The sequence below is a fragment of the Typopeltis vanoorti genome, chromosome 15 (genome assembly GCF_054136105.1).
Source record: "Typopeltis vanoorti isolate ZY-2024b chromosome 15, IOZ_Tvanoo_1.0, whole genome shotgun sequence".
NCBI classification, from domain to species: Eukaryota; Metazoa; Arthropoda; class Arachnida; order Uropygi; family Thelyphonidae; genus Typopeltis; species Typopeltis vanoorti.
The window spans coordinates 63,511,491-63,535,392 of NC_143563.1; the positions used below are offsets into that span (position 1 = coordinate 63,511,491).

The following is a 23,902-nucleotide window of genomic DNA, read 5'->3' on the forward strand; positions in this document are numbered from 1 at the left end:
GTTCACATCTGAGAGCTGCTCAACTTTTATTCGCTTTAAAACTTTCTTACATGTTATTCTTTTCAATATGAAATTCAGTTTTATCCTGCTCAAGACTAAATAGTGATCACTTCCAATTTCAAATCCTCTGTACACTCTGGTGTCCTGCACCAGGGAGAAAACATCACTATCAACAGTAACATAGTCAATGAGACTTTTCTTATTCCTAGCCTCTTCTCTCCATGTGAATTTGTGCACATTTTTATGTTGGAACATGGTGTTAGTAATAACCAGTCCATGTCCTGAGCGGAAATCCAACAGATATTTGCCATTATTATTAGCTTTGCTCTTTTCTCCAAATTTTCCCAAAATATTTTTGCATGTCTGACAATCATTTCCTACTCTGCTATTTAGATCCCCAACAAGGACTAACTTTTCAGTTTGTGCCAGTTGCTTTTTCTAAAGCCTCAAAAAATTCCAACACTTCTACCTTAGTAGAACCTTTTGTGGGATCATAGACCCCTTCTTAAATTTTCATTATTACGAAGTACCCCCTAATTAATTAATTAAAACAAATAAATTAAAATTAATTAATTAAAAATATTAAAAAATTAAATATCTATTTTATTTGAATTTATATGTTCATGTAAACAAGAAATATGATTTATTTTTAATAGTACAAACTTTATAAAGATACTATAAAGTTTTATTTACTTGAAATAATTTATCCTCAATGAGAGGAGTGAAATTGCTTATGGTGAGATAAAATTTCAGCAAAATTTGGCTCTATAGTTGTTAATTTCAATCTCAGATGCGGTTCGACATCTATAATGCGATTCCTCTTCTTCGTCTTAATATCTACAAGGGCCGAAAATCCAACTTCGCACAGATATGAAATTGGAAATAGAAAAATGAACTTTAGAGCTTTATCTGTTAATTCAGGAAATTCATTCTGTATTTGTAGCCAAAATGATGATAACGTATTCTCGCTGTATTTATTTTTTAGGAAACCATCAGAAGTTAGTTCTAAAAGTTGTTGTTCTTATATTGACGATAGACTCTTTGGCATATATTTGTTTTTATTGAAAGGGTATCTTATCCACTCAACATTAATGTTCAATTCAGGGAAATATTTGCTAGATTCATTTGTAAGCTTTTTAAATGCTGCATGATTGTAATTTTTACATCATCATCAATTTGTTCATTTGAACTTGCGAACAATTCATGAAGCGATGGAAACGGGTCAAATTCTCCATTACCAACCCGCTTTTGACATAACTTCATTTTTGCCAACGTGGTGTTCAGTTTGTCTTGGACATGAAATATAGAAATTTCCTTGCCTTGTAAAGATAAATTAAGACTATTTAATACAGTAAATATATCTGCCAGGTATGCTACTTGAATGAGCCATTTCCAATTATGTAAATGCTTTTTTAATTCAAACTTTTCATCAAGAAACACTTGTAGTTCATTCCGAAGTTCAAATAAATGAGTAAGGACTTTTCCACGAGAAAGTCAACGAACATCGGTATGGAAAAGAAGAATCCTTGAAACAAGCCCTTCTTTTAGATCCGACCACGGATTTCGCTTCGTCCGTGCTTAGTTCAACACAACTTTTCCAATCAAGCTTGTTTTCATGCATAAAGGTATTTATATGTTGAATATTTCTTCTCCTTTCGTATGTTCTGGCAAGGGTTGGCAATATAAAAGGTCGTCATGAATTTTTTGATTTTTTTCGTACTTAACGAACACTAGAAGATTTGCAAAATGTGTAATGTCGGTGGAATCATCTACCTGTAACGCATAATAACGACTCTTACGTATATCGGATAACAGTGTTTGTTTTATATTTTCAGCCATTTCGGTGATTCTTCGATGAACGGTACTATTTGAAAGGCAAATCCGATCAAAAGATCTTTTTGCATTATCTCCGATCATAATTTCCGCTATCATTTTTGCTGCAGGCTTGACCAAAGTTTCACCAATTGTTTCCGCTGCACCACTTTTTGCTACTAATAGCGACACACGATATGAAGCTTCTAAAGCCTTGTTTTCACCACATGACACGATCGACATCACTTTTTGAGATTCTTTTAAATTTTTTAGTTTATTTTGAAAACATTCGACAGGTTTGTCCTTGCGTTCATTATGTTTCGATTCAAAATGGCGATTTAAATTACATGGTTTCATGCTTTCATTTTTTAAAGTTTCACCGCAAATTACACATAATGGAATAGGTTCCTCTTCATTTCCCGTCGATGAAAATCCACATTTCAAGTAATTTATATCGTACTTACGAAGTTTTCTCATCTTCTTCCTAGTTGGTTCTTTAGAGATGTCAATTTCACTTGATCCAGATACAATATCAACATTTTCTTGTTGCTGACAGCTACTTGTATGTACTATGTTCCTCTCTTTTGGGCATTTTAAAAATCCAGTCTTTAACCAGTGATTCATACTTAAGAATTTGAAAGGCTAAAAATATTACCGTATTTAACAAACAGTCCTTCAACAAATGGCTAGTGAAAGCAGAACTCGAAACAGATAGCAATGGCAGGCCAGTAGAGATAAAGCAGCTGTGAAGACGTTCACATGATTGGTGCGGTATTAACAAAAGATCGCGCTACTAATTGACAAAGACAAGCCGACAGTTCAGTTGAAATGCTAATTCCCTTCAACCGAATTCCATAACATCTGAAACACATTCGCTATATATTTCTTAGTTTTAACACGTTCACTCAAACAAAACCATATGTTGCCGGTGCACCATATGGTTTTGATTGTCTACTATACAGCATTTTATGTGGGAGGGTCATGCGATTCATTAGTTCCGTTTTTATCCCAGTCCTAATTGCTAATTACAATGTTTGTTGAGAAACTTATTACACAGCCTGCAGATGTCTCTGTACCTTATTCAGTGATACAATAGGAATGTTTTACGATCTCAAACTTAAATATTATTCCATGCGTTAATGATGTATAGCCGAAAATTGCCACGAACCCCCTGAAGACCTTTCGAGAACCCCCCGGGGGGGTCCGCTTACCACACTTTGAGAAACACTGATCTAGTGACATGTATCACCCTCTTGCCGATGTGGGCGAGACTGCTCTGCCTCGACAGATCCTCGTGATTCGGCATGAAGTTTCGGTTTTCACTGACTGTCTAGCTGTACCGTAGATATGCCTGGACTTGGACCGCCGCTGAGTGCCACTTCTACCGGTACCCGAAAGCCAAAGGGAGATGAAGAGAAAAAAAGCCTCAAGTCCGCGCTGCTAAGTTTCTTATACCCCACGTTTCTGCTCTCCCCTTACGTCACTGATTCCGCTCGGCACCTAAGTCCCTTGCACTCGGTACTTATCTTCTCCACGTGGATGTCTCGCGTGCACCTCGGACCTCGCGACTGCCTCGGGTCATGTCTTTAAGCCGATTACTTCAATGTGAACTTCGATCTAAGCTTTCCTGTTCTAATATAATTCTCACAAAAATCCAGTTCCTTTCGGTTATACATGGGACAGTTAACAATATAGCAAAACAGAGGAATTTACAAAACAAAGGACTAATACGTTATTTACAATTTCATTTACACCTGTATACAAATACTTCTTTAGGAAAATTTATTTGTATCCTAGTTAAATCCCAAATGAAATGTTTTTTGACAATTTAAACCTTTCATTCAAGATTTAACATTTCCAATGCATGCTTGAAGTTCCCATAATAATTACTTTTTCTGTATTCATTGAGGTAATTTGCTGACACATGCTATTTGCATCTTTTTTATGCACCCTCAGCCTGTAACAAAACCGACTGTATTTTGTCCCCTTGGCTTCTATCTCACACCATATAGCCTCAAATGTATTGCCTCTCACCTGTCTGCTCTTGTTGGTTGCATGTCCTCCGCTAACATCAGCAATACCACTCTCTCCATCCTCTTCATCAAAGCATTATATCTTTACATTCTATCCTCCTTCAACCAAGTGTAGCATCATCGTTATCAGCTTTCTTCAGTCCACTGCTGGACAAATGCCTCTCCATGCTTCTTCCATTTTAACCGGTCTTCTGCATTTCTTCACCATAAATGCCCATAACATCTTATCTCATCATCCTATCTTACTACTTGCCTACCTGGTTTCCAATAACCAGTTCTTGGTGTCCATCTGTTGTAATAAAATTAATAAAAGGTAACCATTGTTACCTTTGATTACTAAAACAATGTCCATTACCTTTGTTTGCTTTCTTATCCAAGGATTATTCTTTTTATCGAACCAGGTTAATTCTAAAATGGCTCTTTCCATGTTTCTTTGTGTTGTCTTCAGTTTCTCTATGTGTCTTTTAGTCATATTCCTGGTTTCACTACCACAGGTCATTGTTGAGAGTACACACTGGTTGTAGATCTTTTTTTAGGCAGTTTGATAAATTGCTTTTAAATATCTCTCTATAATGGTTAAAAACTTTCCTTCCTGCTGTTATTCTAGTTGAAATTTTATTATCCAGTTTATGGTTGTCTGTAATGATTTGTTCAGGATATTTGTAGGACTTCACTATTTCAATCTGTCTTTGAGTTTTTTCAATTTGTTTTTGTTCTGAAGTACAGGGTGGCCATAATTAAAGAAGAACTGTTCAGAGTCCCATGTTCTAATTTTCAATTTTCGTGTTCACATAACTTAGATATGGTTCAGTATGTCCTCCTTTCAGGTGGTCTAATAAATGCATTCTGTGAATAACATTTTCTACAGTGGAATGCAATAGATTTGCATTGATTTGCCTCACGTGCATTATTCTGTCTTTCAAGGTTGTTACATCAGGAACATGTCCTTCATACACCATGCTTTTCAGATGGTCCCACAACCCAAAGTCACAGGGTTTAAGATCAGGTAAACGACTAATCGCTCTGTGTTCTGGTGTTTTTGTAACATTCACTGTACTGGCAATCCAGTATGAGGTAGTGCTCCATCCTGCATGAATATGGTAGAGTCAAGGCATCTTCGCTGCTGAAGTTGCAGAACAACAGCATTGCACAGCTCTCAATACCTGATAGCAGAGATGGTACAAGTCACTAGTATTGTTGGGCGAAGTTCTTCAAAAAAGTACAGATCGATAATAAACGATGCAGTGAAACCATACCGCACTGCGACTTTCGGTGAGTATAAAGGGGTCTGATGGAATACGAGGGCTATTCACAGTCCTAATATGGCAATTGTGTGAGTTAACACTACTGTTCAGATAAAAATGTGCCTTGTAACTCCACAAGATTTTCCATGGCTATACATTATCCACCGCCATTGGAGCTAAGAATGTCAAGGCAAACTGCAGTCAAGTTTCCGCATCACCATGAAGCAAAGCTTGAGTATGAGAGATCTTGTAGGAGAAAAACCTCAGCATTTGATGCAGGATTTTCCACACAGTTGAGTGTGACATGTCCAGTTGCCTTAATGTTGCCCTAGCACTGCTACGCCCTTGTGCGTTATTCACTCTGTGTTCTACGATGGCAGTTGCAACTTCGTCAACTTGTTGAGGAATAATTAATTTGCACCCTCGTCCTTGCCTCACTACTAAAGATCTGCTATTTTCAAATCATAAAATCATTTTTCTAGGATTTGTTATTGTCATTGGATCTTTCTCCTATCCTTCAAACGCTGTAATTCTCGAATCGCGGCACGAGCTTGACCAACAACGTACATTTCAGTAAGATGAGATCTGTAACACTTCAGTCTTGTGATTCGAATTCGTTTCTCTCTTCCTTGTATACACCAACTCATCAGTAGAAACAATGAGACTATGCAAATATCATGCGATTCTAGTGCCAATTGTCTGCTGTGGCAGAATTTTGTACTTTTTTTTCCCCTGTAAATCAAAACCCCATCTTTCAGAGTATACTTACACCAAGTTTGATTGAATTTTGTCCAATACATTTTTCACTACAGGACTCTACACACCTCCTCCTTTAATTATTTTAAAGAGCACTACCTCATATTGGATTGCCAGCACAGCGAATGTTACGAAAAAAACACTTCACAGAACAGTGATTAGTCGTGCATTTCCCACAGCATGGCCCTCTCGTTCACCTGATCTCAACCCCTGTGAGTTTTGGTTGTGGGGCCATCTAAAACGCATGCTGTATGAAGGACATGTTCCTGATTTAGCAACCATGAAAGACAGAATAATGCAGCATGTGAGGCAAATCAATGCAGATCTGTAGAAAATGTCATTCACAGAATGCATTTCTTAGAACATCTGAAAGGAGAACGTATTGAGTCACATCTGTAATTTATATATGATATGAACACGAAAATTGATTTGTTGCCTCTCTCTTCTAGTCATTACTGTTTAATTAATCCTAAATCACGTATACCACCAATTGTCCTCTGGTGGTAGAATTTTATACTATTTTTTATCTTTTGTAAATCAAAATCCCATGTTCGAGTGTACTTACACCAAGTTTGGTCGAATATCGTCCAATATTTTTCACTACAGGGCTCTTAACACCTCCTCTTTAATTATGGCTACCTTGTATAATCAATTTCATTCTTGTTAGTTCCATTTGGACGTCTCCAGGTTCATTTGTTTTGAGGTTTCTTTTTGAAAAAAGTATTCATTAAGTTTAGATTTTTTTTCTTCTGCAAATTCCACTAACATTTCTCTCCTTTCATTTCTAGTGCCAGTACTATTAATTCTCACAGATGCTTCATTTGGATTTTTCTTACCTTTGAAATCTCCCATCAAAATTTTAAAATAATATTTGCTATTTTCTAGAAGATGATGTATTTGGTCATAAACATGTTGTACTTCTTCATCTGTGTAGCTACCTGGAGGTAGATAAATTTGCACTATTCTTAGGGTATATCTTCTATTTAGTCTTATAAAATTCTTTGGAAAAATTCTTTCTGATATAAATTTTACATCTTATTGTTATACAAAAAACTAATGCCATGTTTGCTTTCATCTCGTTTTCCACTTATTAATAAATGCCCATTGTTTAGATCTTGGATTGTATTTCCTTTACATCTATGATCACGTATTCCAATTATATCCCATTTAATACCTTCCAACTCCTTATCTAGATTTATTAACTTGTCATCTCCAATAAGAGTATCCACATTATAAGTAGAATTCTTCCTGTATAGAATTATACATTCATTATGTATGGAATTCTTGCTGTTCATTTCTTCTTATATATAATGACATCCAGTCTTAAAACTTGGTCAAGTTTATTTCCATTTGCGACAGCAATCCTTTTAAACATATGTTTTGTTTTTTGAATGTCATGAGCAAGACATTGAGATATTATTTTTGTCTTTGGCTACTAAAGTCTTGCTTAGATGTAATATAAATTAGTGCTTGTTATCTACACAAATGTTTACAAAATATGTTGACATGAGGGAGGTGAAAGTTATTGCTGTATTTTCAGATGTCATTAAACGAGCTTACCTCAGTGCATAAAAAATTGTGAAAGGAATAAATATAGTTTCATTTTGAAATTATAATCAAATTAACTTTCCTGTACTTTAAAAAAGAACTCTTATAATTTCAAGTAAAATGCTGAGAGTAGTAATAGTGGTGCATGCACAATAGTGGAATGGAGCAGAAGTTACTCTACTGTATTTCGGAGCATGCTCCACAATGAATATTATGGAACATTGCTAGGTGTTCAGCTATAAGGGAAATTAGGTATGGAAGATAGCACAAGTTTCTGTTTCTTCAATATATGAAGATGAAAAAATTTAGAAGAGTTAAATGGAAGACAGAAGTCCGTGCGCTTAGTCAAGTAATTAGGCGCTCAGCAACCATATGCCTGTGAAAGGAGTGTCCTGCGTTCGATTCTTGTCGCTGACATGAGGAGCTTGAGGATCTTTCTCAGACATAGCCAAGTTAGTCGGACGTGGACTGCAGGGTTTTTCCTTCTGCAAAGCAGGCAAACCAGTCTTAAGAACGCAGCACGTCACAGACAATTACACATGGTTAAGCATGGGGGTAACGACCCCACCTTGTAGTGAGTTATGAGATCCAAAAATGGGAGGCCAAGGCCCTACATGGGGCTGTAGTGCTGAAGAAGAAGAAAATGGAAGACAGAGAGGATATCCTTTCAAGAGAGATAAGTGAAGTTTTTGTAGTCATTAATCCATATAGGATTCATTCCAGTTAAAGCTGAAAGGAATTTTATTGCTCTCCAGTTCATATAGAAATGGGCCAAGTCAGTGGCGCACCCAGGATTTAATCTTGGGGTGGGGGGGGGCGAGTTGAACGGATAAAAATATTTTTAATACAATGAATTTGCATTAAAAATATTTTTATCCGTTCAACTAAAATTCGTTAAATTTCATTCATTAAATAAAATTCATTAGGTAATTATAAAAATGTATTTAAAGAATAAAATCCAGTTTTCTTTTCTTTTTACAAAGCTCTTGAATTATTTCAATCGTGGTTACATTAATCTCTCTGTGTGTGTGTGTGTGTGTGTGTGTGTGTGTGTGTGTGTGTAGCAAAGCCAGTCCGTTCAATCGTAACTGTGTTATTGTAGATCTTAAATAGGTTTTTAAAAGGCGTAAGTTAGAAAATGACCTTTCACTGACATGTTGTTACCGGAAGCATTGCAAATATTTTTAATAAGTTACAGATGTTAGGATATATCATTTTGTCACACTTTGAAACTGCATCAACGTCATTTTTGCATGGAGTTATTGCAAACGGGTTTTCAAATTTCTTATACCACGACTTGAATTCGGCGTTCAAAATTGCTGGATTTGTACAAGGCAAATCACCGGCATAAAATTCATTCAATTGACGAAAATCTTCCATTGCACTTGCTGGTGGAGCATCTTTTCCATTTGGTAGAAGAGAAAAAAAATATATTTCAAAATGTTGCGGTGCCGAGTGAAACGTTAATGAAGTTGGGTCAATATTTGGTCAGTAAATGGAATGAAATGGTGCTCCTGAAATACTCTTCTACAGAATCGGCTGGAACATTGGACCTTAATGTTTGTTTTGATGAAGTCCTTGGCTTTTTAATGTCAATATTAAACTTATTGGCTTTTATCCATGCTTCATCGTAAATATCTTTAAATGAAGAATCTGGTGTTTCACGAACGGTATTTAATTGAGCCACAACATCAACAAAATTTAGGGCAATTAAGAGGTCACTGTCAGATTTTTGCATTATTTTAGACAATGGTAAGGTGCAACGCAAATATTTTTTGCAAGCTAAATAAAGATATTATAAATCTTAAAAGATAATAATATTATAAACAACAAGGACGGCCTGTCTTTTAGGGGTATTGAAGAAATTGTTTACCTTTTCAATTATGCCAATGCAATTGCTTATTTGTCACAGATATAGCATTTCCAAGTGCCAAATTCAAACTATGTGATGCACAATGAACATATAAAGCTTGTCGATATTATTATTACATAACATTTCCAGGTAGTCCAAAGACATATCGAGGAAGGGCACCTACTCTACAACTCTCCGTCTTCACCAACCACAACTACAATCATCATCTACACCAATGCTATCTACCGCCGACCACTGCCACTAGTATTTTCACAGACAATCACAAACATCCATGCCCAATACGGAATTCGAATTTGCAGCCTTTTGGTTGAAGAGTCGGCCAACTAGGCTGGATATATAGATAAAAAATTAAATATTGTGGATAAAAATTAAAACATAGTTTTAATTTTTATTAAACAAATAAATAAAATGATATAATTATTTACTTTTAATGAGATGGATGAGCTTCTCGACCTTGCAGAGTTGCTGGATATCTGGCTCAATATTGGTCAACTTCAGTCGAAGATCGGCACACACACTAAGATGAATTCTGTATTTTGTTTTTATTTGAAGGAGCGATGAAAATCGTTTCTCGCAAAGATAGGTTGTAGAAAACTGCATGACGATTTTCGACTTGTTCAAATAATTCGGGAAATTCACTTCTCACTGAAGGCGAGATCTTGAATCGAGCCAAACCGCGATCACGGAATTTCATTTTAAGCCCACTGTCACTTGAAAGCTCAAATTAGCTGCTCTTTTTTTCGATAACGAAAGGTCGTTCTCGTGACTGCAAACCCGAAATGGATCGTGAAATCACAGAAATTTCTATCAAAAGTTATTCGGAAAATGTTTCCAAATTCTGTTTCAGAGATTTGAGGTGGACACAAACCCTTTCCCAGTGGTTAAATTCTAAACTAATAAGTTTTGGGGCCCTATACAAATTAACCAATTGTATTTACCTTTTGAATACTATACGGGGAAGCTCCAAACCTCCCCGTCCCTTTCATCACGCGTTCGTAATCAGGCTACTGTTGATATTGACTTTATATACACATTCAAACCTGTAAACAATTGTTGAATAATAATAATACAATAATGTAGGCAGAGCCGGCGCTAGGGTCTTTGACGCCCGCATGCAATTTCTATCTAAGCGCTCCTGTAACGATCCGGGAGTGTGTGGTTCTTTTACGATAATAAAAATTTAAATTATTCGAAATTTCTTAAATAAATTTTGACAGAACAGCCACACGTTGGTTCGCTAAATATAACGAACCGGGGGTGTTGAGTAGGCAGGATAGTCGTTAAAAACCCGTATATTCAAAAAATTCTCAAAAGTTAAAGCAAATTTTGATAAAGCCACTTCACTTTAATCGTTGAACATAATGATACAGGGATTATAGCCTTCTCACCGACCCGAATCGCTAACAACATTAAAATGAATTTTAATTAAAGTTAAAATTTATTTGAACTAAAGTTTAAAAAATTCTTGTATTTTACAAGTTACTAAATGCTTAGTAACTTGTAATAATTTTTATAAGTAGAACTATTTTTTAGGAAATTAAAAGAAACTCAAGATAGATGAGAAAATAATAAAATAATTCAGAAATAACTAGAACATTTAATATAAGTACTCAAAAAATAATATCTTTACACAATAACAGAAAATAAATTAAATTACATAAATATACTTGAAATTTTTTTAATTAAAATTTTAAGGTTTTTGATTTCATATTCACAAAATTAGAAATAATGGTCTTAACGTCTAATTCCGCACATATATCATTTTCAAAAGCTATTAACGCCAAACTAACAAGCCTTTTTTTGTGACATACTTGTTCTTAAGTAGGTTTTAATCAATTTCAACTTGGAAAAGCAACGTTCACCGCTCGCTACACTAACAGGTAAGGTTAATAGTATTCTTAAAGCAATTCAAAAGTTAGGGAAAGATAAATTATTGGACACAATAAAATTACGACTATCGAAAGGGCTTTTGAATATTTAAATTATCCATTCGAAAAATATCCCGGAAAGCACATAACTCGTCATATACTGTAGTTCTATTGCATTTACGTCTTTATTGTCGCAGTCCTTCAAGAGAATCTCTAAATCTTCGTTATTAATTTGTAGTAATATATACAAGAAATTGAAATTATCATATCTTTTAGTTGTTCAAAACGTTCTATTAACGAACACATTGCACGTCTAGAAGTGTATAAAACACATTCACTCTAAATTTATCTTCTGGCGATTGTGGCGTTTCGTCATGAGGTTGTAGTCAAATTGCCGTGTCTTCTTTCGTCGTCGAACTTCCATACCAGTTTTAAATTCTTGTTCTCCATCCACCTCTTCACGCAGTTAATTTACCATTTTTAGAACTTCTTTAAAATTTGTATCTGATCGATACTCTTGTAAGAATATTTTTAAGTTTTCGATAGATTCTAAAGCAAGTGTAATGTTCATATTTTTGCTTGAAGCATTTTACTCACAGGGTTTATTCTGTTAAGTAAATCATACCAAGTTATAAGAGACCAAATAAATTTGTAGCCTTTATTTTAGCACATAATGTTTGTGCTTCATGCTGAGTTTCTTTATTAAAATTTTCATTATTTAAAATTTCAAAAAGTGCATCGTAAATTTCTCCTAACTGATATCATAGAGGGCAGATTGCATTAATTTTACTATCCCATCGCGTTTCTGATGGCTGTTTCACTTTGGCTGTATCGTAAATGATTAAATTTAGAGTATGAGCAGCACATGGCACGTAAAAAGCTAAAGGATTTTTGTTCAAAAGCAAATTTTGGAGCCCATATTTGCCCCATTGTCATACCCTTGACCTCTCATGTCTTCAATGGGAATGTTCAGTTTTTCCAGTTGTTCCATTATTGTTGCACATAAACACCACGTCCTGTGGAATCTGATATATCTGCAAAACCTAAAACGTTTTCCTGATCTTGACAATTCCATTGTCACAAGAAACAAAGCGAACAATAATGGTCATTTGTTCTGTTTTACTTGCATCGGGTGTGCAGTCTAAAATTATGGAATAATATTTAGATTTTAGAATTGATAATAAAATTGTATTCCTGATTGCATTACTTAAAGTTTCCAATATTTCATTTTGACTGTCTTTACTCAAATAGTGTACTCTATTGTTTCGTTGTAGGGCCCTTTCAACATGATTTTCCATAACGGGATCAAATTTCCCAAACAGTTCGACTAATTTTAAAAAATTGCCGTTATTTCTTTCATATAATTTATCAGATGATCCGCGAAAAGCTAAATTTCGGCTACCAAGGAATTTTTTATAATTTCAATCAAGCGTTCTAAAACACTCGTCCAATGTTTCTTTTCCTTTTCATACATGCTTTGAGTCTGGAAAACAACAGTAGTTTTTTTTTTTTTTTTAATTTTTATCAAGTTCCTTCCATTTAAAGAAATTTTTCATGTGAGTTAAACTAGTCTCATGTCTATGTCAAGTTGTATTTACATTTCTCCAATCGTTATAACCTTCTACAAGACTCAGTGGGTGATTCAGTAGGTGCAACAAAAGCAAAAAACAGAATTTAAAGTTTCAGAATAAATGAACCATGTTCTTGGCACGAGCTCCCGTTTTCCATTTTTCTATTATAATACGTGTCGCCAAATTTACGACCGTATGTATTTCTGGGATATATTATATTTTTATTTTGAACAGGCCCCATTTCAATTAAAACAACTCGTCATTTTTCATCAATATTTCCTCGTTCACCTGGATCTTCTAAATTCACAGAGACTAACAATGTGTTAGTTTCGTGGTCAATTACAACCAAATCTTGTTGTAGTTGACTAAATCCTAACTATTTTTCACTTAAATCATGTTCAATTATCTTGTTCAATAGTTGCAATAGTACCTTCATGCAAACTGGATGATGTGCACTGTTCTTCAACTCTGATTTCTGATGTATCGAGTTGGTTACAATCTGCATCAGAATATTTTAATATTTTAACAAATTTATTAAGAGTCCCAGTTTGTTTCTTAATATCCGCTTCTTTCGCAGCGTGACGCTTATGATTTTGTGCACCGGATAACTTTTTTTTATATTTTTGATTCCATTTCTGTTTTATACCCACAGGAAATTATTATACAACACGACACAGAGACGAAATAATAGTCTGCACTGCGCTACTGTCAGTAGCCTACTGAGATGCATACCACATGACTGGTTAACTAGCAACAAATGTTTTGTACGAAAATTCGTTTCTGCGCATAAAAACTGTTCACCGTTTCACTTTAGATAGCCTGCAGTAGACACAACATTCTGCAGGCAAGCATTTAGCCTGCTCTGGCTGCAAAACTGTAAACAGCCGGCTGATCAAAGAGGCGGCAATATAATTTTTTTTTTTTTTAAATTTTTATTCGGTGTATACGGCCTCATTTATTTTAATATTGATCATTCTAAGATTTTTTTGTTTTTATGATAAAAATTGTTTCTTAAAAATTAACTTATGAACCGTTCCCTGGCAGCAGCGCTCCCATGCTCGCTTCCGCCGGCCCTGAATGTAGGCATAATTACCGTAAAGGGAGAGAAGTCACAAAACAGAAAAATGTTCCTACAAAATAACCAACTGTATTTATCTTTAAATGCGATCCACTGGTCGAGTGTCCAGCGAATCAGCAAATATTTCCTTTCGTTCAGCGTATTAATATTATCGCATTGCAACTGATGGGAATTCTGTGTTTCTGTGGATTCGTTACAGGCCTCTTTCTCTTCAGAAACTACACACAAACTGTCATTACAAACTCGTTTTGTATTATCACTGTCATCCGAGATATTTTTCCGTTTAAAGGACGTACCGATCTACTTATCCATAATTGAAATACCGTATACTTACTCGCATATAACTCTCACCCCTGAGTTTACTTTTCGAAAAAAGAAATTAAAACGTTTCGCATATACCTGGCAAATGAAAAAAGCTGAAACACGTTCAGAGCAGGGCGATAGTAACTTGCTTCCGTGGTAAACAACACGCCCTCCACCAATAGCCACTATATTGCAGAGGCAAGAATAACAAGTACTTTTATTATGTCAGTGAATAAGGTATAAGCAGTCTGTGTAATATATTTCTCAACACTTAGTGTAATTAGACACAACTGGAATAAAAATGACAGTAATTAATGAATCACATGTCTCCTCATAGAGAAACGATGCTGTATATATATATATATATAGACTCAAGCTAAACCATATGTTGCACTGGCAAACACAGTACTAAAATCCATTGTTATTAATTAGATTGTGTGAGTTCGCTCGGCAGCAATAAAATTCAATCGAAAGTGTTAAAACAAAGATATATATATATATATATATATATAATGAATGCTGTTATGGCAGTTTCACATATTATTGGAATTCGGTTGAAGAGAGTTAGCATTTCAACTCAATTGTCAGTTTGCTTTTCGCGCGATTTCCGAAAAATATATAAATACTGGAGTTAACTCAAAAGACGTTTTGTCTAAGTATTACTTAGTACTTCTGAAGATATATTGAGCCTTGGTTGAAGGAGGAAAACCTTCAACAATAAAAATCAATAAACAAGCAATTGGTTGAAATGTGGACAACACATGTTCACTTCAAATCTGAGGAAAGGTGGAAGCAATAAAACCACATTGTTTTTCACTTCACCCCTCTTTTATTCGTCATTCTGCCGCTACAAATTAAAATAGTGGCAGAATGAAATACGAAGAAAAATAGCGGCAGAACGTTCATTCCATGAACGTTCTGCCGCTATTTTTCTTTGTATTTCATTCAAGAAGGAATAAAAGTTTTTATAGGAAGCAGAAACAAATTCCATTAGTTTTGTCCATATAGGATAATAACTTTTGGCTTATATTGTATAATTGAAGGGAAGTTGTGTAATTAGCGTTTTTCATGTTTGGGATGGGATGTGATGTGAAGAATACACTGGCATTTGTGTAAGTTATACTGAGTTTTATGTTGTATATTACTGTATATGTTATTTATATATACACAGTCGGGTCTCTTTTTATGTGGTAGATACGTTCAACAGAAAACCGCATATGAAAAATCGGGATACGTTCCATAATTTTCTAAAATCGCATAAAAAAGTTTATGAAAATTCAAAAATAAGAATGCCTAAGTTTGTTTTAAAGTTTTATTCATTTGATTTTATTGAAAAGTAAAAAAAAAAAATTTTAAACATTTTGTCAGAATTATCATCGCTATTAAACAATATTCGGCAACATTTGCGAACTGGTGCAAAATCACTTTCATCACCAGAGATTTTTTTTCTTCTGACAATGTAATCGGTGATTAAACTTTGCAATGATGATTTCACTAATTTTTGATCCAGACGTACAGTTCTTCAGCTCATGTTGGAATTAATTTAAAGGTTCGTTCAGAATTTGTGTCATCAACAAGAAAATGATTTTCCAATTTATTGCACAGTTCAAGACCTTCTCGAATTATATTTGCAGTGAGGGGAACAGGTTTTTCTTCCGCTTCACTATCGTTTTCTGGATTTTCGATGATATCTAAAGTTAATCGATATCCAATAATATCATCGTCACTTAAGGCATTATCCACAAGCAATTCGTCTACATCGTTCTGGCTAAATGTATCAAAACCTTCTCCACCAATTTCATGTGCCAATGTAAATGGTTGCAATACATCCAGGCCAAGCTGTTTTCCAGCAAGTATTTAAAATTTGTGGTCCTATTTCTTCGATAGCAGAATGCAACATGATTTAAGCAGTCCAAAATATTGAAATTTTTTTTCCCAAACGTCAGTTACTGTTAATGATTCATTTTCTAGTTTATTCAATATAGATTGAAAAGTGTGCTTAACGTAATATTTTTTAAAAGTAGCAATTATGCCTTGATCTAATGGCTGAATAATGCTTGTTGTATTGGGTGGAAAAAACACTACCTGCACATTTGGATGTTCTAAATGCGGTTGAGTTGGTGCATTGTCAACAATTAATAAAACTTTAAAATTGAGAGCTTTTTGCTTAATTTATGTTTCCACTTCTGGTACAAAGCAATTATTGAACCATTCAGTAAATACAGCAGTTATTACCCAGGCCTTTGTATTAGCCATCCAATATACAGGCAGCTGTTTTAGATCTTTGCCTTTTAGAGCACGTGGTCTTAGAAATCAATTTACTAGGAGGGGGTTTTCAACATTCGGTCTCCTGATGCATTGCTACAAAGTAACAACGTTACTCGATCTTTGCTTGCTTTTTTCTCAGACTTTGCGATGTAAGTTCGACTAGGCATTTTCTTCCAAAACAATACTGTTTCGTTAGCGTTAAACACTTGATCGGGACAATATCCACCATCTTCAATAAATTTGGCTAACTTCTCTTGAAAATTTTTGGCTGCTGCAATCTCGCCTGTAATCTTTACGTTATGAAGTACATTCCTTTTTAAAAACCCGGTTTACCATCTGCTAGCCGAAAATTATTTATCAGCCTGGGAAGCGGAAGTAGAAGGCTCCAATTGCTTCATCTGTTCATAAAACCGAAGAGCTTTTTGTTTAATTAAATAACTACTTATAGGAATTCTTCTTTGAGTTAATTCTTCATTCCGAATTATGAGCGCTCGTTCCATGTTTTCTAATAAAGCATCTCTTGAATACGATAATTTGGTACTTAGTTTTGACAGATTTTCTTATTGCGACTTCATTCTTTTTAATTGCTCTTATAGTAGATTCGCCTAAATTAAACTGTTTACCGATCACCGTATAACCCTCTCCTTTAGCTAAGCGATCTAAAATTGCAATTTTCATTGCCAAAGATACGGCTTTTCTTTGGTGTTTTTTTTCCTCCATTGGGCCAAATTTAATTATTAACTAGGGGGGATCCCCCCGACGCATATGACGTCCCCCACCCGAGTTCCGGACTGGTAGTAGGCCGGTTTTCCTTGAATTCTGATGACTCGCATTTTGAGACGCGAAAGGAGGGAGGGGGTTTCCCCCCCTGGCGCCTGCGGTACCCCCCCCCACCCACGAGTTGCGGAGTGGTAGGCCGGTGGTTCTCCTTGAATTCTGATGACTCGACACTCAGGGTAGCCCGAGTTTCAAATAACTTGACAAAAAAAGCTCATCATTTTATATATTATAGAGTAGATGATCAATTATTAATGTTAATGAATACATTAAAAAATAACCAAAGTGTTGCATGAAAATTTCAGGATTTGTGAAGTTTCTCCGTCATAGGAAAAGTTTGGGAAACGCTGGATTACCCTATTATCGGAATGGATTCTCCTTCTTTTGACATGCACAGAAGTGTCGAAAGGTGTGGGCGTGCACCCCATAACTTCAAATCCGCATAAAAAGAGAATAAAGAGATCTCTTAATGGTTATTGGATTAATTCGGAATCTGTTTATGTGATATCTTAGGACACAAATTTGTGTACAAGTTAGATTCAGAGTTGTTTGTTTTCTTTTTGTGTTGAAATTAACTTAAAACACTGAATGTGAGGGAGTAAGTAAAAATAAATGCACCCCTCCCACATGCGTCTTGTTAATGCCAATAATTTTTGGCAAAGTCAAACTAAGCAATGCCCTAATGCTTTTGGTATAGATGTTATCATTATTTGACACCTCCAGGGAGTCGAAGGACTCATCGAGGGAGGGCACTGCTCTACACCTCTGTCTCCCCTACTCAATTCACCAACTAAATATGTGAACTAAATTATTCCTTCAAGTCCATAACTATTCTTGCATCTTTTAATTACTGTCCCATTCATTCACCTTTCCCTCCCGCAGTCCTAGTTTACCTTATTTTACACTTCCATTTTGTCATCCCACAAACCTTTCTTTGTATATCTAACTCCACATTCATTCAAGTGCAGACTAATCAAACATAAATCTTTGTTTATCAAACTCACTCCATACATTTACAAACTGCAAGCCATTCTTCCTGCACAACCTTAATACCGAATATATTTTATACTCTTTGCTTCTATCTTGCAGTAACTATTTTATCTTCTTCTTGGATTCCCGTATTACGCAATTGTTTGCCTGTAACGTTTAAACAGTCTTCTGCCCATCGCCTGGGTCTTCTTGATCGGTGTCCCTTTGGTTTATATTTCCAAGCAATATTTGGCCATCTGTTCTCATTCATTCTTTCTATGGGGTTTTTCCAGTTCTTTCTATGGTTTGTGATGTTTTCTGTTATGTTAATTATGGATAACTGTTTTATTTCTTGTCTATTCTTTTATAGCCTGCAGCTTCCACTTGTATTTTATCTCTTCTCCCCAAGTCCATGTTTCACTGCCTATTTCAGAATTGGTTTGGCTATTATTTTATATAGTTTTATTGGGGTTGTTCCAGACATCTGTTTGCAGATTCAAAGTTCCAATGACTACTAAGAATTTTTGCTTTTTATATACAATGTCGATTTCTCCATTGGGGCTTATGTAACTTCCTAGATATTTAAATTTGTTCACTTGTTCTATTACTTTGTTGTGGATGACTAGTTTGCATCTTTTCATTTCTTTACCTGGAAATGCTATTGATTTTGTTTTATTGAGATTTTCATTCTCGTGGAAAGGCTTAGACATTGGTTATGCATTTTCACTATATAATTTAAGGAAATTACAACGTACTAGGATATGCATTAAAATAAATTTCAATATTTCGGCAACGTCAAGTTGCCATTTTCAAGAACTTAAGTACAAGACACGTGCACGCAGGCACAACAAAACAGTAAGTGAGGAAGAAGTAGGACGCTATTATTTTCTCCTAAAGTCCTGATTGTGCCCTCTAGCGGGCACAATCAGGACTTGTTGTGAGGGGGGGGGGGAGGTTGTGGTTTATTGGTTTCAATATTTTTTGGATTTTTTTTTTTTTTGGGGGGGGGGGGGTTAGCCATTGGCTGAGAAAGTGTTGAGAATGTGGTTTAGTTCTGTGGTTAGGGCATTGTCATTCGAGCAGATAAGTTTAGCCCTGTTTTTGAAAACAACTGCATTCCTTTCTTAGACACTAGTCACCCGCCAGCCTGATGGAACCTTGGTTTTCTCAGTATATAGAAAACCCACCCATACAGGCAGATACATTCACCAACAATTCCCCCCACAACAATATGGAGTCATTAAGACACTACACAACAGGGCTAAACTTATCTGCTCGAATGACAATGCCCTAACCACAGAACTAAACCACATTCTCAACACTTTCTCAGCCAATGGCCACCCCCCCCCCCCCAAAAAAAAAAATCCAAAAAATATTGAAACCAATAAACAAACCCCCTCACAACAAGGATTACTCTAAATCCATCACCATACCCTACATCTGAGGCACCTCGGAAAAAATCACAAAAAACATAACTTCTCGTTACAGACCATATAAAAAATTGGCATACCTTATCCGCTCTACTAAAGACCCCCCCCCCAGACCTACCTGGTGTATACCAGGTCCCTTGCAGCTGTAAGCTGTCCTACTTTGGCCAAACAGGCAGGACAGCAAATATCAGAATTTCAGAACACAAGGACTACATCTGTTTTCACCAATACAGCCACTCTGGTCTTGCTGACTATGCGCTGGATACCTGCCATAGAATACGGTGGAAGAAAGCCAGGATAATACAGATATGAAAGGCTTTTCATGGAATCAGCTTCAACCCTAAGAAACAATCCAAACCTCAACAAATTTGGTTGCATGAACTTCCTCAAATTTGGGAAACTTACATCAGAAGACCTTCAGCCCAAGAATACCAACACTGCCCACTAGAGGGCACAGTCAGGACTTTAGAAAATAATAGTGTCCTACTTCTTCCTCACTTACTGTTTTGTTGTGCCTGTGGGCACGTGTCTTGTACTTAAGTTCTTGAAAATGGCAACGTAACATTGCCGAAATATTGAAATATATTAAAATTTATTTTAATGTATATCCTAGTACGTTGTAATTTCCTTAAATGAGATTTTCATGTCATAATGTTCTATTCAACACGTGTAGATTTTTCTGTAATTAGTCTTAGTTTTCAGCATACAAAAGGCTGGTTAATATTCTTTGTTTTTCCTCCATTCTCTTGAAATTTTTTCCATATATATATATATTGAAGAGTAGTGGTGATAATCCATTTTCTTGAATGAAAATAAAACCTCTATTGGTATTAATTTTTTCAGTAGTTTCATTATTAATTTTGCTTCCTTCCATTACATTTGCTATTGTGCTTTGAGGTGGAGCTTTTAATTCATACAGTATGTTGATTTGATCATATGCTTTCTCATAATCTATGAAGGCCATATATGTTGGCAGGTTCATAGAATTTGTTTGAGTGGGATCTGTGCAGGATCTTCCTTTCCTAAAGCTGCATTGTTTTTCTCCAATAATTTCCTTGGCCCATGATGTTAATTTACTTTTAATTATAGATGTATTTAATAAGGATATTCCTCTGTAGTTTCCACAATCCTTTCTTTCCTTCTTCCTATATTGTTTTAGAAATTTGATTAATCACAATTAAAATGGTTTAGAGCTGTATGTGTATAGTTCTGAATTTATTCCATCTTCTCCTGTAGCTTTTCTATTTTTTTAGTTTTTCCAGTATTTTCTTTAGATCATTTAACCGTTTTGGTTCATCTGTTTCTTGACTTATTGTTGTTTAGAAGCTGGATTTAGTGATTGGCCCATTCTTTTGTGGAGGGGCCTTCTAAATGTAGATTATCCTACATTTGATTTTATAGGTCTTTAGTTGAGGTCCATTTATTATTATTAAACATCTCCAGGGAGGGCTTACTCTACAACGAGCCGCACCACACCACACCAACGGCATCTACTGCCGACCACCACCACTAGTATTTTCACAGACAATTACAAACATCCATGCCCACGGTGGGATTCGAACCCACAGCCTTTTGGCTGGAGATCGGAGACGCTAACCACTCGGCCAACCAGGCGGGCATTATGTCATGCTCTAATCTTGATACAAATTTTTCCCAGTCTTGTCTTCTGATTTCTTTTGTATTCTATTTCATTTCCTATGGTTCTGTCGTTTAACCATTTAAGGTAGATTTCTTTTTTCTTTCTTATTAAAGATTCTATTTTTGGGTTCTTTCCTTTTTTCTTCACAGTTTTGTTCCTATGGCTTCGTATACTGCTTGTTTTACTATTTGTTTAATGTTTTGCCATTCATTATCTGTATCTTCATTTATTTTCTTTGTATGATTCGTAGTCTTCTTTGATACTATCTTGCTGTAACAGTTCTATCTTAAATTGCTCCTGCTTTTGTGTTCTTGTATTGTTTTTATTTCAGTTGTTCTCTGGTTTTGGGATCTTAATAGTACTGATTAATAAATAGTGGTCTGAGTCAATATTGCATCCTCTGTATACTCTGCACTTTCTTACCAACTTTTTTAGTTTTTCACCCACTATTATATAGTCAATGATGCTTTTATATCCTCTGGCTTCCCATGTATATTTATGTTTGGTGATTTTCAACAGCTTCTTTAAACTATTATAGGCCACAAATTTCCTGGGTTTTCTTCCATTGTTACTTATGTTATTTTCTCCTTGATTACCTATTAAATTTTTAAATGAATTTGATCCAATTCTAGCATTGAAATTGCCTGAAATGATTAAGTAATCTTATTCGTTTGTGTTCTGAATTACATTTTGGAGGTTTTTTTACTATTTTATATCTTTCTCATTCTACACTTGTTACTTTTCACGTAATTTGACACCTCATGTAGTTAGTATATATACTGTGTGACTAATGTTAATTACATGTCATCGGTCTCATTTTTAATTTTACTCCACGATTAAAAACACTGGCTCATATTGGGTTAACTAAATGATAGCTGATACCGAACGTTATTTTGGGAAATTATTTTTTATGTTACAGATTATGAAATAATCTGTGAAACTCTGATCAAATGATTATCAAATTTCCATATGTATCAATGAATAAAAAAAATCATAATTCAAGTAGAATTAAAATCTTAAGAATATGGCAAAAGAATATTTTTTAATACCATAACTCCATAAGGTTATAACATTCATTGCAAATTAAAAAATTTTCTTTTTCAGGAGGAATTCTACCTTCTGTTCTCCAAGAAGTTCAAGTACCAATTCTCAGCAATGATAAATGCAAAAGCATGTTTTTAGCAGCTGGAAGAAATGAATATATACCAGATATCTTTCTGTGTGCAGGTTTTGCAGAAGGTGGAAGAGACTCATGTCAGGTTAGAATATTCATAAAATAAAATTTACCATATTTTTTGCCTTCAATATATACACCGATGTTTTTTTTATGTATGCACAGTTAAGGAGCGCGATCAGTTTGAATAGTTAGTCATTAATGGTCATGCATTTAATCTATTACATTATTGTATTTAAATTTTTTTTTTTTACAACCCATAGATTCTACCAAACATACGAGTATGGCAACAGAGCAGCACTTTGGGCTTCCGCCTACAGAAAAATGGTAACGAATTTGGAGGAAACAAGAGTAGCAATTAAAGAAGCAAATTCTAAAAAAACACAATCTCCACAGAAAACTGGCAAAATGGCCAGAAATTGAAAATTAATTAAAAACTTGGATAATGGATTAAAGATCAGGTTGCTGCTTATCTGCAGAAATGATTACTCAATGAGCAAAATGGCAACAGAAAGAAATATCATATTACTGAGATAAAGAGCCAATAGGCTTCACTTCGGCAAAGTAAATGGATATTGAATCATTTTTTAGCCGAATAAGAAACTCAAAGATAGAAAATCTAAAAGTTTCATGCCGAATATAGAAAACTATAAAAATTCAGCGAGTCCAATCGTAAGCCAATAGGTGATACATGCTGGGGCAACTTGTAGTAAAGGTGGAGTAAGCTTCAATTGTTGTCCTTAGTATTTTCCCATAATGTAAAACACATCTCCTAGGAGATGCGTTTCTTTATTGTACGAGTCGCCAAAAGGTGCACTAATGAATTACTGAGATAAAGAGCCAATAGGCTTCACTTCGACGAAGTGAATTTAGAAGATGTGTTTTACATTATGGGAAAATACTAAGGACAGCGATCAAAGCATGTACTACTGTTGGCTTATGCTTGGACTCGCCGAATTTTTATAGTTTTCTATATTCGGCATGAACGCTTAGATTTTCTATCTTTGAATTTCTTATTCGACTAAGAAATAATGTTGGATTCAATATCCACTTAATTTGGAGAAATATCATAGATTTACAGGGTCACCATCATGGTGCATTAGATTTATGAATGCATGCAAAAACAAATGCACAAAAAATGCCAGACAAATTCGAAAATGAAATTGAGTTTCAGATTCATCATAAATGCTAGAAAACAAGACAATCTTGAACTTTCACAAATAGCTAATATGGATGAAGTGTATGAACTTTTGATGTTTTTTTTTTTTTTCAAATGCAGTCATGTATGATAAAGTTTGACATAATACACTGTACTCCAGCCAAAACTACTATTAAACTGATTTCAGAAGAATTCAGTAATAAAGATAAATGAATGGATATTAATATAACAGAATATGATAGAAAATTTCTGCAGATAATCATGTGTCAAAGGGAAGATGCTAATTTTTATATTTACAATATTTTCTTCTGATTAGTACAAAAAAGTTGTTTACTATTTTTGCGCTTCTCTTCATTCATACAGCATACTTTTTTAAATCTAAAGACCTAGAAATTCTTGC

The 23,902-nt window shown here is 34.9% G+C and overlaps 1 protein-coding gene across 1 annotated transcript in view; it reads left to right on the forward strand.

The window, feature by feature from the left end:
* LOC150098817 (uncharacterized) overlaps positions 1 to 23,902 on the forward strand; it is a 93,904-nt gene that overhangs the window by 67,770 nt on the left and 2,232 nt on the right. The window contains exon 6 of the mRNA XM_090405759.1: positions 22,274 to 22,428. Coding sequence (XP_090261885.1) covers positions 22,274 to 22,428 — 155 coding nt within the window. The remainder of the gene's footprint in view (positions 1 to 22,273; positions 22,429 to 23,902) is intronic.